This window comes from Pelobates fuscus, chromosome 4 (assembly GCF_036172605.1).
Source record: "Pelobates fuscus isolate aPelFus1 chromosome 4, aPelFus1.pri, whole genome shotgun sequence".
NCBI classification, from domain to species: Eukaryota; Metazoa; Chordata; class Amphibia; order Anura; family Pelobatidae; genus Pelobates; species Pelobates fuscus.
Genome location: NC_086320.1, coordinates 629,933 through 647,352, shown reverse-complemented (window position 1 = coordinate 647,352; position 17,420 = coordinate 629,933). Strand labels below are relative to the sequence as shown.

The 17,420-nt window shown below is 45.6% G+C and overlaps 1 protein-coding gene across 1 annotated transcript in view; it reads right to left on the bottom strand.

Moving 5' to 3' along the window:
- Positions 1-17,420, bottom strand: part of SLC39A4 (solute carrier family 39 member 4) — a 176,198-nt gene that overhangs the window by 37,970 nt on the left and 120,808 nt on the right. The window contains exon 9 of the mRNA XM_063450893.1: positions 12,120-12,174. Coding sequence (XP_063306963.1) covers positions 12,120-12,174 — 55 coding nt within the window. The remainder of the gene's footprint in view (positions 1-12,119; positions 12,175-17,420) is intronic.

Here is a 17,420-nt window from a genome sequence, read left to right as displayed (position 1 = left end):
AATAGCCAGATCAATATTCAAATAGAGAGTCAACAGCAGAGTATGAAAAGAAATAATAATAAAAAAAAATACATTATATTATTAAAAGATCGTAAATAAATATATTAAACACCCTGTTCCACATTATTATGCAAAATGATTTTTTTTCTCATTTACCTAAATAATTGATGTAAATAACAGTCAGCATAATTCTCATGTTATCAACTATTAAGAGTACAATTCAAATTTTATTGAACAAACCTCCTAATGATAACAGTATTTTTTTTTAAACATAAAAAACTTACAATGCACTGTTCCAAATTATTACGCACAGTAAGTTTCAAAACACTTTATAGGTTGTAAAGAACTGAAAATTTTCATTTGTTGTGTTTGCAGCATATTTACTGAAATCAAAAGCTATTTCAATCAAACTTATAACATTTTAACTTGTTAAACATATTAACAGGTCACGTTACATTTTAACATAGGACCCCTTATTTGATAGCAGCTTCACAAGTCTTGCATCCATTGAACTTGTGAGTTTTTGGACAGTTTCTGCTTGAATTTGTTTGCAAGATGTCAGAATAGCCTCCCAGAGCTGCTGTTTGGATGTAAACTGCCTCCCACCCTCATAGATCTATTGCTTGAGGATGCTCCAAAGGTTCTCAATAGGATTGAGGTCAGGGGAGGATGGAGGCCTTTTATCCCCATAGCAGCCATTGATGCAGAGGTATTCTTTGCAGCATGAGATGGTGCATTGTCATGCATGAAGATGATTTTATTACGGAAAGCATAGTTCTTCCTTCTGTACCAGGGAAGAAAGTGGTCAGTCAGAAACTCCACATACTTTGCAGAGGTAATCTTTACACCTTCGGGGACCCTAAAGGGGCCGTCCAGCTCTCTTCCCATGATTCCAGCCCAAAACATGACTCCATGCTTGCTGACATCGCAGCCTTGTTGGAACAGGGTGGCCGTCCATCAACCATCACCTACTCCATCCATCTGGAGCATCCAGGGTTACACGGCAATCATCAATGAACAAGACTGTTTGAAAATTAGTCTTCATGTATTTTTCTGCCCAATGCAGCCGTTTCTGCTTGTGAGCATTGGTTAGTGGTGGCCGAATAGAAGGTTTATGCACAGTTGCAAGACTCTGGAGGACTCTACACCTTGATGTCCGTGGGACTCCAGAGGCACAAGCAGCTTCAAATATTTGTTTGCTGCTATGTAATGGTATTTTAGCAGCTGCTCTCTTGATCCGATGCATGGATCTGGCAGAAATCTTCCTCAATGTGCCTTTATCTGCACGAACCCGTCTGTGCTCTGAATCAGCCACAAATCTCTTAATAGTGTGATGATCACGCTTAAGTTTTCGTGAAATATCTAATGTTTTCATACCTCGTCCAAGGCATTGAACTATTTCACTCTTTTCGGCAGCAGAGAGATCCTTTTTCTTCCCCATATTGCATGAAAATGGTGCCCTGCTTAAAGGGAGAATCCAGTGCCAGGAAAACAATCAATTTTCCTGGCACTGCAGGTCCCCTCTCGCTCCCACCTCCAAATCCCCGGTAGCTGAAGGGGTGAAAACCCCTTTAGGTCACTTACCTGAGTGTAACAACCCCCTACCATGTTGCCTGGGAACCTCTCCCTTTTGTTTGTTTTTGTCATCATCCTCAATGCCTGTACCTAAGAACAAAGACTATGTCTGGCCCTTTAACTGTTTTGTACAAAGGATTGGTACGTTTAATATGGCACTTTGAATACAGCAGAAGTGCCGAAGTAGTTGAAGTGGCCACTGTGGCGAAAGTGACCTCGCCACTGTTTTTTGGAGGGGCCTGTTTGCCAGCCTCCTGCCCTGTGACTATGGCCCTGGAATGTATTGCCCTTCTAGGAACTGATTTGGGCATAATGGATTTTATTATGCTGTTGCTGGCCCTTTAAGAACCATCTGGGACATACTGTGGAGTTACTGGGTGGCCACCATTTCATGTATCAGAGGCACATGGTGAGAACAATGGATGAAGCACATGGTGAGAATAATGGATGGCAGTCATTTTAACTCACAGACACTGTTTTGACTTTTCTACATGGTGCCATCTTCGCCGGTATTTGATGCACACAGACATCGTGTGGGTGCTGTGTGTGTGAGGGTGCTGGATGTGTGAGGGTGCTGGATGTGTGTGGGTGCTGTATGTGTGCTGTATGTGTGTGGGCGCTGTGTGTGTGTGGGTGCTGTATGTGTGTAGGTGCTGTTTGTGTGCTGTATGTGTGTGGCTGCTGTGTGTGTGTGGGTACTGTTTGTGTGTGTGTGCTGTATGTTTGGGTGATTGTGTTTATTGTGTGGGGGATGTTTAGTAAATATCCCCCCTCCCTTGTTACCTTATGTAGGGAGGGGGACCGTGCTGCTGCAATCCCTGGTGGTCCAGTGGAGAGTGAACTCTTGACTGCGGGGCTAGAGTTCACTCTCGCGAGATCTGAGCTGCTGGCTAGAGCTCCCGCAGTCCTCTCCTGCCTCCCTCCCTGCAGCTGGGAGCCGGTGAGGGAGATCTTTGATCTCCCCACCGGCCCATGAAGGCTTAGAGCAGAGCCGGCGCTCGGATAGCGCCGGCTCTGCATGAGCCGTCAGGGGAGATCCTGAAACCTCCCCTGCCTGTCTCAATCCATAGGCGTGCCATGGGGATTAGGGTGTGCACACCCAGCACACCCCGTGTGCACGCCTATGATTCCACTGTGTATTCTGTAAGACATGTGACTCCTCCCAGAAACCCATAAATAAATTGTCCATAAACTCGCTCCCATTGCTGTCCCCCTAGTTTGGAGATAAAAAACATAATTGAAAGTAAAATTATTATGTGTAAGTATAAAATATGTAATATCTATAATACTTTGAGCTTGGGTCAAAGGTAAAAGAGGATCAGCAAATAAGAAATGTTGTAGAGCTAGTAATCCTTTTGAGTGATTGATGTTAGACTATAAAGAAGTCACATCAATAGTAACCCAATGTGACGGTAGTAGTTTAGATCACCGTCCAGTATTCCCTTTTTCCCCATAAAAGAATACTCCCAATAATCCACAGGAATAAATATCTCTGGTAACACAACATAATCCACACATGAGCTGTGGCGGGACAACGCCACTAAGTGCCATGTCCCCTGAGTATTCAGAGGTTTGGTTTTGTGTTTTGTGTCTCCAATATGTACTGTGATGGTTTTCCCTTGTGTATGTCTTGCTATTACTGCATTGCAGAACATTTAAAAGTTGACAGTTAACTCCTGGAGCCGTGAATATAAATTGTCAGTTGACTCCCAGGCTATGTGTCGTGTGGTCCTTGGGAATGGGAATTGTGCTGTGTGTCCTGCCTTCTGTATGCTGAATCCTGATTACCAGCGGAGAGCCCTTGGATTAACCCCTGCCGCTCCGCTACATGAGCCAAAGCTTAATGCTGGAACAAGACTGATTTACTGGAAGCAACAGGCATTTAATTTAAACAGTAACAGACTCCTCCTCTGGGCCAGGCTAGATAATTGAGTTTCAGCAACATACTAAACGGGAGTCACATATCCAAATCTCACGAAATTCCGTTCGGTAGTTTCTGTGTCGCATCGTGTGGAAGTCTGACCGGCTTACATGGTTTACATGCTAGAGGGAGTGGGGTATAGTGACAGTAACAGAGGATTGAGGTCCTGCTCAGTGAGTTTACATGTTAGAGGGAGTGGGGTATGGTGACACAGTAACAGAGGGATTGAGGGCCTGCTCAGTGAGTGTACATGTTAGAGGGAGTGGGGTATAGTGACACAGTAACAGAGGGATTGAGGCCCTGCTCAGTGAGTTTACATGTTAGAGGGAGTGGGGTATAGTGACACAGTAACAGAGGGATTGAGGGCCCTGCTCAGTGAGCTTACATGTTAGAGGGAGTGGGGTATAGTGACACAGTAACAGAGGGATTGAAGGCCTGCTCAGTGAGCTTACATGTTAGAGGGAGTGGGGTATAGTGACACAGTAACAGAGGGATTGAGGGCCTGCTCAGTGAGTTTACATGTTAGAGGGAGTGGGGTATAGTGACACAGTAACAGAGGGATTGAGGGCCTGCTCAGTGAGTTTACATGTTAGAGGGAGTGGGGTATAGTGACACAGTAACAGAGGGGTTGAGGGCCCTGCTCAGTGAGTTTACATGTTAGAGGGAGTGGGGTATAGTGACACAGTAACAGAGGGATTGAAGGCCTGCTCAGTGAGCTTACATGTTAGAGGGAGTGGGGTATAGTGACACAGTAACAGAGGGATTGAGGGCCTGCTCAGTGAGTTTACATGTTAGAGGGAGTGGGGTATAGTGACACAGTAACAGAGGGATTGAGGGCCCTGCTCAGTGAGTTTACATGTTAGAGGGAGTGGGGTATAGTGACAGTAACAGAGGGATTGAGGGCCTGCTCAGTGAGCTTACATGTTAGAGGGAGTGGGGTATAGTGAAAGTAACAGAGGGATTGAGGGCCTGCTCAGTGAGTTTACATGTTAGAGGGAGTGGGGTATAGTGACAGTAACAGAGGGATTGAGGGCCCTGCTCAGTGAGTTTACATGTTAGAGGGAGTGGGGTATAGTGACACAGTAACAGAGGGATTGAGGGCCTGCTCAGTGAGTTTACATGTTAGAGGGAGTGGGGTATAGTGACACAGTAACAGAGGGATTGAGGGCCCTGCTCAGTGAGTTTACATGTTAGAGGGAGTGGGGTATAGTGACACAGTAACAGAGGGATTGAGGGCCTGCTCAGTGAGTTTACATGTTAGAGGGAGTGGGGTATAGTGACACAGTAACAGAGGGATTGAGGGCCCTGCTCAGTGAGTTTACATGCTAGAGGGAGTGGGGTATAGTGACAGTAACAGAGGGATTGAGGGCCTGCTCAGTGAGCTTACATGTTAGAGGGAGTGGGGTATGGTGACACAGTAACAGAGGGATTGAGGGCCTGCTCAGTGAGTGTACATGTTAGAGGGAGTGGGGTATAGTGACACAGTAACAGAGGGATTGAGGGCCCTGCTCAGTGAGCTTACATGTTAGAGGGAGTGGGGTATAGTGACACAGTAACAGAGGGATTGAAGGCCTGCTCAGTGAGCTTACATGTTAGAGGGAGTGGGGTATAGTGACACAGTAACAGAGGGATTGAGGGCCTGCTCAGTGAGTTTACATGTTAGAGGGAGTGGGGTATAGTGACACAGTAACAGAGGGATTGAGGGCCTGCTCAGTGAGTTTACATGTTAGAGGGAGTGGGGTATAGTGACACAGTAACAGAGGGGTTGAGGGCCCTGCTCAGTGAGTTTACATGTTAGAGGGAGTGGGGTATAGTGACACAGTAACAGAGGGATTGAAGGCCTGCTCAGTGAGCTTACATGTTAGAGGGAGTGGGGTATAGTGACACAGTAACAGAGGGATTGAGGGCCTGCTCAGTGAGTTTACATGTTAGAGGGAGTGGGGTATAGTGACACAGTAACAGAGGGATTGAGGGCCCTGCTCAGTGAGTTTACATGTTAGAGGGAGTGGGGTATAGTGACAGTAACAGAGGGATTGAGGGCCTGCTCAGTGAGCTTACATGTTAGAGGGAGTGGGGTATAGTGAAAGTAACAGAGGGATTGAGGGCCTGCTCAGTGAGTTTACATGTTAGAGGGAGTGGGGTATAGTGACAGTAACAGAGGGATTGAGGGCCCTGCTCAGTGAGTTTACATGTTAGAGGGAGTGGGGTATAGTGACACAGTAACAGAGGGATTGAGGGCCTGCTCAGTGAGTTTACATGTTAGAGGGAGTGGGGTATAGTGACACAGTAACAGAGGGATTGAGGGCCCTGCTCAGTGAGTTTACATGTTAGAGGGAGTGGGGTATAGTGACACAGTAACAGAGGGATTGAGGGCCTGCTCAGTGAGCTTACATGTTAGAGGGAGTGGGGTATAGTGACACAGTAACAGAGGGATTAAGGGGCCTGCTCAGTGAGTTTACATGTTAGAGGGAGTGGGGTATAGTGACAGTAACAGAGGGATTGGGGGCCCTGCTCAGTGAGTTTACATGTTAGAGGGAGTGGGGTATAGTGACACAGTAACAGAGGGATTGAGGGCCCTGCTCAGTGAGTTTACATGTTAGAGGGAGTGGGGTATAGTGACAGTAACAGAGGGATTGAGGGCCTGCTCAGTGAGCTTACATGTTAGAGGGAGTGGGGTATAGTGAAAGTAACAGAGGGATTGAGGGCCTGCTCAGTGAGTTTACATGTTAGAGGGAGTGGAGTATAGTGACACAGTAACAGAGGGATTGAGGGCCTGCTCAGTGAGTTTACATGTTAGAGGGAGTGGGGTATAGTGACACAGTAACAGAGGGATTGAGGGCCCTGCTCAGTGAGTTTACATGTTAGAGGGAGTGGGGTATAGTGACACAGTAACAGAGGGATTGAGGGCCTGCTCAGTGAGCTTACATGTTAGAGGGAGTGGGGTATAGTGACACAGTAACAGAGGGATTAAGGGGCCTGCTCAGTGAGTTTACATGTTAGAGGGAGTGGGGTATAGTGACACAGTAACAGAGGGATTGAGGGCCCTGCTCAGTGAGTTTACATGTTAGAGGGAGTGGGGTATAGTGACAGTAACAGAGGGATTGAGGGCCTGCTCAGTGAGCTTACATGTTAGAGGGAGTGGGGTATAGTGAAAGTAACAGAGGGATTGAGGGCCTGCTCAGTGAGTTTACATGTTAGAGGGAGTGGAGTATAGTGACACAGTAACAGAGGGATTGAGGGCCCTGCTCAGTGAGTTTACATGTTAGAGGGAGTGGGGTATAGTGACACAGTAACAGAGGGATTGAGGGCCTGCTCAGTGAGTTTACATGTTAGAGGGAGTGGGGTATAGTGACACAGTAACAGAGGGATTGAGGGCCTGCTCAGTGAGCTTACATGTTAGAGGGAGTGGGGTATAGTGAAAGTAACAGAGGGATTGAGGGCCTGCTCAGTGAGTTTACATGTTAGAGGGAGTGGGGTATAGTGACAGTAACAGAGGGATTGAGGGCCTGCTCAGTGAATTTACATGTTAGAGGGAGTGGGGTATAGTGACACAGTAACAGAGGGATTGGGGGCCTGCTCAGTGAATTTACATGTTAGAGGGAGTGGGGTATAGTGACACAGTAACAGAGGGATTGAGGGCCCTGCTCAGTGAGTTTACATGTTAGAGGGAGTGGGGTATAGTGACAGTAACAGAGGGATTGAGGGCCTGCTCAGTGAGCTTACATGTTAGAGGGAGTGGGGTATAGTGAAAGTAACAGAGGGATTGAGGGCCTGCTCAGTGAGTTTACATGTTAGAGGGAGTGGAGTATAGTGACACAGTAACAGAGGGATTGAGGGCCTGCTCAGTGAGTTTACATGTTAGAGGGAGTGGGGTATAGTGACACAGTAACAGAGGGATTGAGGGCCTGCTCAGTGAGTTTACATGTTAGAGGGAGTGGGGTATAGTGACACAGTAACAGAGGGATTGAGGGCCTGCTCAGTGAGCTTACATGTTAGAGGGAGTGGGGTATAGTGAAAGTAACAGAGGGATTGAGGGCCTGCTCAGTGAGTTTACATGTTAGAGGGAGTGGAGTATAGTGACACAGTAACAGAGGGATTGAGGGCCTGCTCAGTGAGTTTACATGTTAGAGGGAGTGGGGTATAGTGACACAGTAACAGAGGGATTGAGGGGCCTGCTCAGTGAGTTTACATGTTAGAGGGAGTGGGGTATAGTGATAGTAATAGAGGGATTGAGGGCCCAGCTCAGTGAGTTTACATGCTAGAGGGAGTGGGGTATAGTGACACAGTAACAGAGGGATTGAGGGCCTGCTCAGTGAGCTTACATGTTAGAGGGAGTGGGTTATGGTGACACAGTAACAGAGGGATTGAGGCCCTGCTCAGTGAGTTTACATGCTAGAGGGAGTGGGGTATAGTGACACAGTAACAGAGGGGTTTAGGGCCCAGCTCAGTGAGTTTACATGTTAGAGGGAGTGGGGTATAGTGACAGTAACAGAGGGATTGAGGGCCTGCTCAGTGAGTTTACATGTTAGAAGGAGTGGGGTATAGAGACACAGTAACAGAGGGATTGAGGGCCTGCTCAGTGAGTTTACATGTTAGAGGGAGTGGGGTATAGTGACACAGTAACAGAGGGATTGGGGGCCTGCTCAGCGAATTTACATGTTAGAGGGAGTGGGGTATAGTGACAGTAACAGAGGGATTGAGGGCCTGCTCAGTGAGTTTACATGTTAGAGGGAGTGGGGTATAGTGACACAGTAACAGAGGGATTGAGGCTCTGCTCAGTGAGCTTACATGTTAGAGGGAGTGGGTTATGGTGACACAGTAACAGAGGGATTGAGGCCCTGCTCGGTGAGTTTACATGCTAGAGGGAGTGGGGTATAGTGACACAGTAACAGAGGGGTTTAGGGCCCAGCTCAGTGAGTTTACATGTTAGAGGGAATGTGGTATAGTGACACAGTAACAGAGGGATTGAGGGCCCTGCTCAGTGAGTTTACATGTTAGAGGGAGTGGGGTATAGTGACACAGTAACAGAGGGATTGAGGGCCCTGCTCAGTGAGTTTACATGTTAGAGGGAGTGGGGTATAGTGACACAGTAACAGAGGGATTGAGGCCCTGCTCAGTGAGTTTACATGTTAGAGGGAGTGGGGTATAGTGATAGTAATAGAGGGATTGAGGGCCCTGCTCAGTGAGTTTACATGCTAGAGGGAGTGGGGTATAGTGACACAGTAACAGTGGGATTGAGGGCCTGCTCAGTGAGCTTACATGTTAGAGGGAGTGGGTTATGGTGACACAGTAACAGAGGGATTGAGGCCCTGCTCAGTGAGTTTACATGCTAGAGGGAGTGGGGTATAGTGACACAGTAACAGAGGGGTTTAGGGCCCAGCTCAGTAAGTTTACATGTTAGAGGGAGTGGGGTATAGTGACAGTAACAGAGGGATTGAGGGCCTGCTCAGTGAGTTTACATGTTAGAAGGAGTGGGGTATAGAGACACAGTAACAGAGGGATTGAGGGCCTGCTCAGTGAGTTTACATGTTAGAGGGAGTGGGGTATAGTGACACAGTAACAGAGGGATTGGGGGCCTGCTCAGTGAATTTACATGTTAGAGGGAGTGGGGTATAGTGACAGTAACAGAGGGATTGAGGGCCTGCTCAGTGAGTTTACATGTTAGAGGGAGTGGAGTATAGTGACACAGTAACAGAGGGATTGAGGGCCTGCTCAGTGAGCTTACATGTTAGAGGAAGTGGGTTATGGTGACACAGTAACAGAGGGATTGAGGCCCTGCTCTGTGAGTTTACATGCTAGAGGGAGTGGGGTATAGTGACACAGTAACAGAGGGGTTTAGGGCCCAGCTCAGTGAGTTTACATGTTAGAGGGCCCTGGTCAGTGAGTTTACATGCTAGAGGGAATGGGGTATAGTGACACACTATCAGAGGGATTGAGGGCACTGCTCAGTGAGTTTACATGCTAGAGGGAGTGGGGTATAGTGACACAGTAACAGAGGGGTTTAGGGCCCAGCTCAGTGAGTTTACATGTTAGAGGGAGTGGGGTATAGTGACAGTAACAGAGGGATTGAGGGCCTGCTCAGTGAGTTTACATGTTAGAAGGAGTGGGGTATAGAGACACAGTAACAGAGGGATTGAGGGCCTGCTCAGTGAGCTTACATGTTAGAGGGAGTGGGGTATAGTGAGACAGTAACAGAGGGATTGAGGGGCCTTCTCAGTGAGTTTACATGTTAGAGGGAGTGGGGTATAGTGACAGTAACAGGGGGATTGAGGGCCTGCTCAGTGAGTTTACATGTTAGAGGGAGTGGGGTATAGTGACACAGTAACAGAGGGATTGAGGGCCCTGCTCAGTGAGTTTACATGTTAGAGGGAGTGGGCTATAGTGACACAGTAACAGAGGGATTGAGGGCCCTGCTCAGTGAGTTTACATGCTAGAGGGAGTGGGGTATAGTGACACAGTAACAGAGGGATTTAGGGCCCTGCTCAGTGAGTTTACATGTTAGAGGGAGTGGGGTATAGTGACTCAGTAACAGAGGGATTTAGGGCCCTGCTCAGTGAGTTTACATGTTAGAGGGAGTGGGGTATAGTGACAGTAACAGAGGGATTGAGGGCCTGCTCAGTGAGTTTACATGTTAGAGGGAGTGGGGTATAGTGACACAGTAACAGAGGGATTGAGGCCCTGCTCAGTGAGTTTACATGTTAGAGGGAGTGGGGTATAGTGACACAGTAACAGAGGGATTGAGGGCCCTGCTCAGTGAGTTTACATGTTAGAGGGAGTGGGTTATGGTGACACAGTAACAGAGGGGTTGAGGGCCTGCTCAATTAGCTTACATGTTAGAGGGAGTGGGGTATAGTGACACAGTAACAGAGGGATTGAGGGCCCTGCTCAGTGAGTTTACATGTTAGAGGGAGTGGGTTATGGTGACACAGTAACAGAGGGATTGAGGGCCTGCTCAGTGAGTTTACATGCTAGAGGGAGTGGGGTATAGTGACACAGTAACAGAGGGATTGAGGGCCTGCTCAATTAGCTTACATGTTAGAGGGAGTGGGGTATAGTGACACAGTAACAGAGGGATTGAGGGCCCTGCTCAGTGAGTTTACATGTTAGAGGGAGTGGGTTATGGTGACACAGTAACAGAGGGGTTGAGGGCCTGCTCAATTAGCTTACATGTTAGAGGGAGTGGGTTATAGTGACACAGTAATAGAGGGATTGAGGGCCTGCTCAGTGAGTTTACATGTTAGAGGGAGTGGAGTATGGTGACACAGTAACAGAGGGGTTGAGGGCCCTGCTCAGTGAGTTTACATGTTAGAGGGAGTGGGGTATAGTGACACAGTAACAGAGGGATTTAGGGCCCTGCTCAGTGAGTTTACATGTTAGAGGGAGTGGGGTATAGTGACAGTAACAGAGGGATTGAGGGCCTGCTCAGTGAGTTTACATGTTAGAGGGAGTGGGGTATAGTGACACAGTAACAGAGGGATTGAGGGCCCTGCTCAGTGAGTTTACATGTTAGAGGGAGTGGGGTATAGTGACACAGTAACAGAGGGATTTAGGGCCCTGCTCAGTGAGTTTACATGTTAGAGGGAGTGGGGTATAGTGACAGTAACAGAGGGATTGAGGGCCTGCTCAGTGAGTTTACATGTTAGAGGGAGTGGGGTATAGTGACACAGTAACAGAGGGATTTAGGGCCCTGCTCGGTGAGTTTACATGTTAGAGGGATTGGGCTATAGTGACACAGTAACAGAGGGATTGAGGCCCTGCTCAGTGAGTTTACATGTTAGAGGGAGTGGGGTATAGTGACACAGTAACAGAGGGATTGAGGGCCCTGCTCAGTGAGTTTACATGTTAGAGGGAGTGGGTTATGGTGACCCAGTAACAGAGGGGTTGAGGGCCTGCTCAATTAGCTTACATGTTAGAGGGAGTGGGGTATAGTGACACAGTAACAGAGGGATTGAGGGCCCTGCTCAGTGAGTTTACATGTTAGAGGGAGTGGGTTATGGTGACACAGTAACAGAGGGATTGAGGGCCTGCTCAGTGAGTTTACATGCTAGAGGGAGTGGGGTATAGTGACACAGTAACAGAGGGATTGAGGGCCCTGCTCAGTGAGTTTACATGTTAGAGGGAGTGGGTTATGGTGACACAGTAACAGAGGGGTTGAGGGCCTGCTCAATTAGCTTACATGTTAGAGGGAGTGGGTTATAGTGACACAGTAACAGAGGGATTGAGGGCCTGCTCAGTGAGTTTACATGTTAGAGGGAGTGGAGTATGGTGACACAGTAACAGAGGGGTTGAGGGCCCTGCTCAATTAGCTTACATGCTAGAGGGAGTGGGGTAAAGTGACACAAAAGGTAAGGATAGTATTAGACTAATGACAGTTGCAAGAGAAGAATCAGTTGGGAGCTATTAACAGTTTAATTGATACGCTTTTATGAAGAAGTGGGTTTCTAATGATTTTTTGAAGGAGTGGAGACTGTATGAATAATGTTTATTTTTTTTCATTCTGCAATCTCCCATTTTAAGTTTGGGCTACTGTCCTTCTGAATTTGGGTCCCGAGAACATTCTATGTCTATGGTGCAAGATTTTAAATCCTCAGTATAAAGGTGCCATAAGGTTCATAATACATACCACGAGATTTTCTTATTTTAATTTTCCCAGCCCCTTCCACATCATCAGAATTTACCTGCAACAAAAATACAATTGTTCATTTGTGGAGAATATCAGATCAGATAATCAATAAATATACAGGGAGATAAGCTGTAAATCACTGAACAGTTGATCGTGCCCAGCTCAAGAAGGGACAATGGTGCAGTAACTGACTTACCAGATTTCACTTTATTTGTGCTATGATATCACAATGCTATAATAATTCTCTTTTCTGATAAGAGAAAACAGAGAGAATAAGACGATAAGTATACTCCCGTGCACTCAACCCAAAGAGGTAACAGTGCCAAGTGCAGCCCATCATCTTAAGTACCGCAGAGAGACTCCAGGGGTCTCAAGGGGCTTAACCCCAACGTAAACAAAGAACAAAAAACAAAGGGTAGATGCTACTTGTCTCAGTGCATACAGAGCTCTGAGGTCAGATGCATCTCCTGGATATATGTATAGCAGTGTAATTGTAACTATATACTGGCTATAATAAGGATGTAAAAATTAATAAATACTGTTGAGACCAAGAAATGATAAATAAACCAAGTATATACAAACGATACAAATGCTAATATGCAACCAGAGATAGAAGCCAGGTAGGGGTATAGTACAAATCTGTATAGGGGTATGATACCCAATCCTGGATTACAACTTTATTAGAAATTATATTGGCTACCTTGGAAAGGATCAATCGCAATCTCTGGGCAATCTCTGGGCTATCTCAAGGATTACTCTTAGTATTCCTGTGCCATGTCTTATAGGCTTAGAGACTCAATAAACAGCAGAATACAGTGTGGGGCTAAACATAGTCCCAAACAATCAATCTTAAATCAGCATAGAGAGAGTTAAATTGCAGACAGGACTAAGGAGAAAAAGTACTGTCAATAGTAGAATAGGGGGAGAGAGTGCAGTATGTAGTTAGAACGTCAGTATCTAAAAAACTGACAATGTAAATGAATAAAAAGCCTCTCTCCCTGGTAATCTAACTAGACAGGCATAGAAACAAAGACAAAAGAAGTGAAAATCAAGAAGTTAAATAAATCATATGGAAAACATAGTTCTAGATCCACAGATGCCCAGTGCCGATAACCAAACTGAAAAGAACGCCCGACGTGCGTTTCGGTGCCTTGTGAGATGCACCTTCTCTCAAAAGTGAGTACACCCCTCACACTTTTGCAAATATTTTATTATATCTTGTCATGTGACAACACTGAAGAAATGACACTGCTACAATGTAAAGTAGTAAGTGTACAGCCTGAATAACAGGGTAAATTAGCTGTCCCCTAAAAAAACTCCACACACAGCCATTTATGTCTAAACCGTTGGCAACAAAAGTGAGTAGACCCCTAAGTGGAAATGTCCAAATTGGGCCTAAAGTGCCGATATTTTGTGTGGTCACCATTATTTTCCAGCACTGCCTTAACTCTCATGGGCATGGAGTTCACCAGAGCTTCACAGGTTGCCACTGGAGTCCTCTTTCACTCCTCCATGATGACATCACGGAGCTGGTGGATGTTAGAGACCTTGCACTCCCCCACCTTCCGTGTGAGGATGCCACACTCATGCTCAATAGGGTTTAGGTCTGGAGACATCACCTTTACCTTCAGCTTCTTTAGCAAGGCAGTGGTCTTTGGAGGTGTGTTTGGGGTCGTTATGTTGGAATACTGCCCTGCAGCCCAGTCTCCAAAGGGAGGGGACCATGCTCTGCTTCAGTATGTCACAGTACATGTTGGAATTCATGGTTCCCTCAATGAACTGTAGCTCCCCAGTGCTGGCAGCACTCATGCAGGCCCAGACCATGACGCTCCCACCACCATGCTTGACTGTAGGCAAGACACACTTGTCTTTGTATTCCTCACCTGGTTGCCGCCACACACGCTTGACACCATGTGAACCAAATGTGACGAACTACCCCTCGCCACTGGCTTCTGGAGGGGCCTGATTGCCAGCCTCTTGCCCCAAGACTATGGGCCCTGCAAAAAGACATGCTAAAAAGTGACTTCCATGGGAGAATGTGCCTCTTCCCCTCCCCCTTTTTCCTGCCCTATTGTTCTCCAGCAGGGCATTGTCCCAGGGACACTGCCAGACCAGTTGAAACTGGCTGCTTTGTCCCTCCTCAATCTCTCATCAGCCCTTGCTATTGTCTGACCCCACCCTTCCTTGTACAATAGGGTACTTTTAACATTGGACATATTGAACGCTCAGATCCAAGCAATCTATTAAAAGAGTTATGTATTTTTATGTGTTTTTTGTAACAGTTTTTGACTTAGAGATATTCCCTGTACCTGGAGATGATTAAGTTACCACAGCCAGTTGAGCCAATTATCTCCAGGATAGAGGAGAAGATAGACCGGCCACACAGCCTAAATCTGTAGAACTGTTTTGGGCATGAAAGCCATGCTTGCGGTCGGTCAAATGTGACTTCCATAAATCTTTTGAACCTCTGCTCTGATCTGGGTGATTTTTGGATATGTTGTTCACCCAGATCAGGGCTATCCAGGGATGTATAATGTGGGGATATGTTGTTGTTTTGAGGTGTTTCTCGACTGGGTAAAACTGGATATTTACTGTCTGTGTTAATTGAGTTAGTCCATTGTGTTTGGTAATTGTATCACAGGCAGAGGGGAGGGGAGGGTTTGTGTACATTAGCAGGGAGTGTCTAACTGTACAATACTGTGTTGATTGGCTGTTGTGACTTTGTGTCCTTTGGTCCACAAGGTCCACGTGGGTGGTAACCTTGTGGGGAAAACTGTATATAAGAAATGCCTTTGTGCTCATTAAACAAATGACCCTCAACTCGCAGCCTTGACTCATGTGCATGTGCACTCAACTTCTTTGGTCGACTTGTCAGGATTACAGTATGATCCAGCACGTAGAATTGTGTAACACAGAGGACTGATAGGTAACGTATACCGGACCTTAGAATGACCAGACTAACGTACCAAAGAATAGTCAGGAATAGCCAAGGTCAAGGGATACAGAAAGAGGCACAAAAATAAGGAAAAGCCAGGGGTCAGGGATGCCAGAAAACAGGGAAGTCAAAAACAATGCCAAAGTCAAATAACCAGAATTACCAGAATCAATAACACGCTCTCGGACAACCACAAGGGAACGACAGGGCACTGAGCAGGATGAGAACTGAGCCTAAATACCCCTCCTCTGGATCTGATAGGCTAATCGACCTTTGACCCCAGGTTCCCATTTGCATAATTGCTGCTCAGCACAAACCCTCCTGTGGATTTGATTGCTGCTCGGCACAACTTTTCCTGTCAGGACAGTTATATTGTTCGGCACAACTTTTCCTGTCAGGACAGTAATATTGTTCGGCAGATTTTCTGTTTGAACAGTAAATTCCATTAATCACATTTTTATAAGCGGATGAATACGTGATACGACCATGGCGAGGCCTGTTCTGAGTGAAACCGCTGTATGGTCTTGTCCACCGTGCTGCAGCTCAGTTTCAGGGTCTGGCAATTTTCTTATAGCCCAAGCCAGGCAAAGGCAACTTTTGGCACTCCAGATGTTTTGGACTACACATCCCATGATGCTTTGCCAGCATTATGGGTGTAAAAGCCTGGGGGATGCTGTCCACACCATCTGGAGTGCCGAAGGTTGCCTACCCCTGGTCTAGGCCATCTTTATGTAGAGCAACAATTCTTTTTTTCAGATCCTCAGAGAGTTCTTTGACATGAGGTGCCATATTGAACTACCAGTGACCAATATGAGAGAGTGTGAGAGTAATAACACCAAATTTAACATACCTGCTCCCCATTCACACCTGAGACCTTGTAACACTAACGAGTCACATGACACCAGAGAGGGAAAATGGCTAATTGGGCCCAATTTGGACATTTCCACTAAGGGGTGTACTCACTTTTGTTGCCAAAGGTTTAGACATTAATGGCTGTGTGTTGAGTTATTTTGAGGGGACAGAAAATCTACACTGTTATACAGGCTGTACACGTACTACTTTACATTGTAGCAGAGTGTAATTTCTTCAGTAAAAACAACAGAGAAAATGTTAAGATTTATCAGGTGTCTATACCCTTTAAACCCTCAATTTTCATGAGTGTAGCGCTAAGTGTAGAAATGAGTGAATATATACATATATATATATTGTGCTGAAAGGCACTTACCCTCTATATCATACTTGTATTCCCATGTACATATAGAGAGAAAAAAATAGAAATATATACAGATAATAGTGCAGTTTGTCAAATGAATGTTTTAAAATACTTATGTGAGTTATAATGTGGATGAACTCACATTTTTAGAGCCTTTTACAGTTGTAGGGCTCTAAACTTCCAGATGTCTGTGTCTTTTGGGTAGATCACACAACCCCTCTCTCACGGAGAAGAAGCGTATGTTCCTCTCCAAAGTATACAGAAGGAAACAGAGATGATCCAATCTAAGTGTAGTATTTTAAAATACTGATATATATCAATATAAATAAAATACAAAAGTGCTCACCTTGTTTAGAGCCTTTTGGTAACTGGCTCTAAGTAGATATGCCCAGTGTCAGTTTGTGGGGTGACACTGCCCCTCTCTGGAATCACTTGCACAGGATACAATAAATTTATAAGTATAAAAACGATATTTATTGTGAACAAGTAAATATTAAAATGTATACATTCTATATATTAGAAAACAAAAAATGTAAAATCTTATAAAAACAATACTAATGTATTAAGTGGTCTAAATATAAGTCCACTTTTAGCCAAACGCGTTTCACCGAACATCGGCTTCCTCAGTCAAGGTGTCTTCTGTCTTCTGTCTCTTTTTAAATCCTCATTCGCCCGCCAAAACTCTTCATTTCCAGTCCGGTGTGTTGGTGTGACGCGGCCAAAATATTGTCGCGTCACTTCCGCTTTCTTTTGTACTACATGCCCCATGATTCTTTGCGTTCGTGAATGTCACTTCCAGTAGATTTCGATGTGGTGATGGGTAATGTAGTCCTAAATATCGCCACCATCTAGTCTTTTTTTTCAGTCCATATGAGGCTCAAAGTATAAAAACGGAGTGACGAAAAAGGATATTAGAAGAATAAGAAGGAGTTTATCAATGTTCAATGTCACATATTAAACAAAAACAATAAATAAAAACACATAGCAAATACATCAATTCAAGTTTATAAACTATTATTAGTTCTCAAATAATTCATTGTTATCATTCTATGAATTTACGCTTTTCAGAAGGGGGATAATTGAAGTTAATCCTTATCTTAATCTTATAGATGTATTATATGAATATGAAAGGTGATATTACCTCCAGATTCCA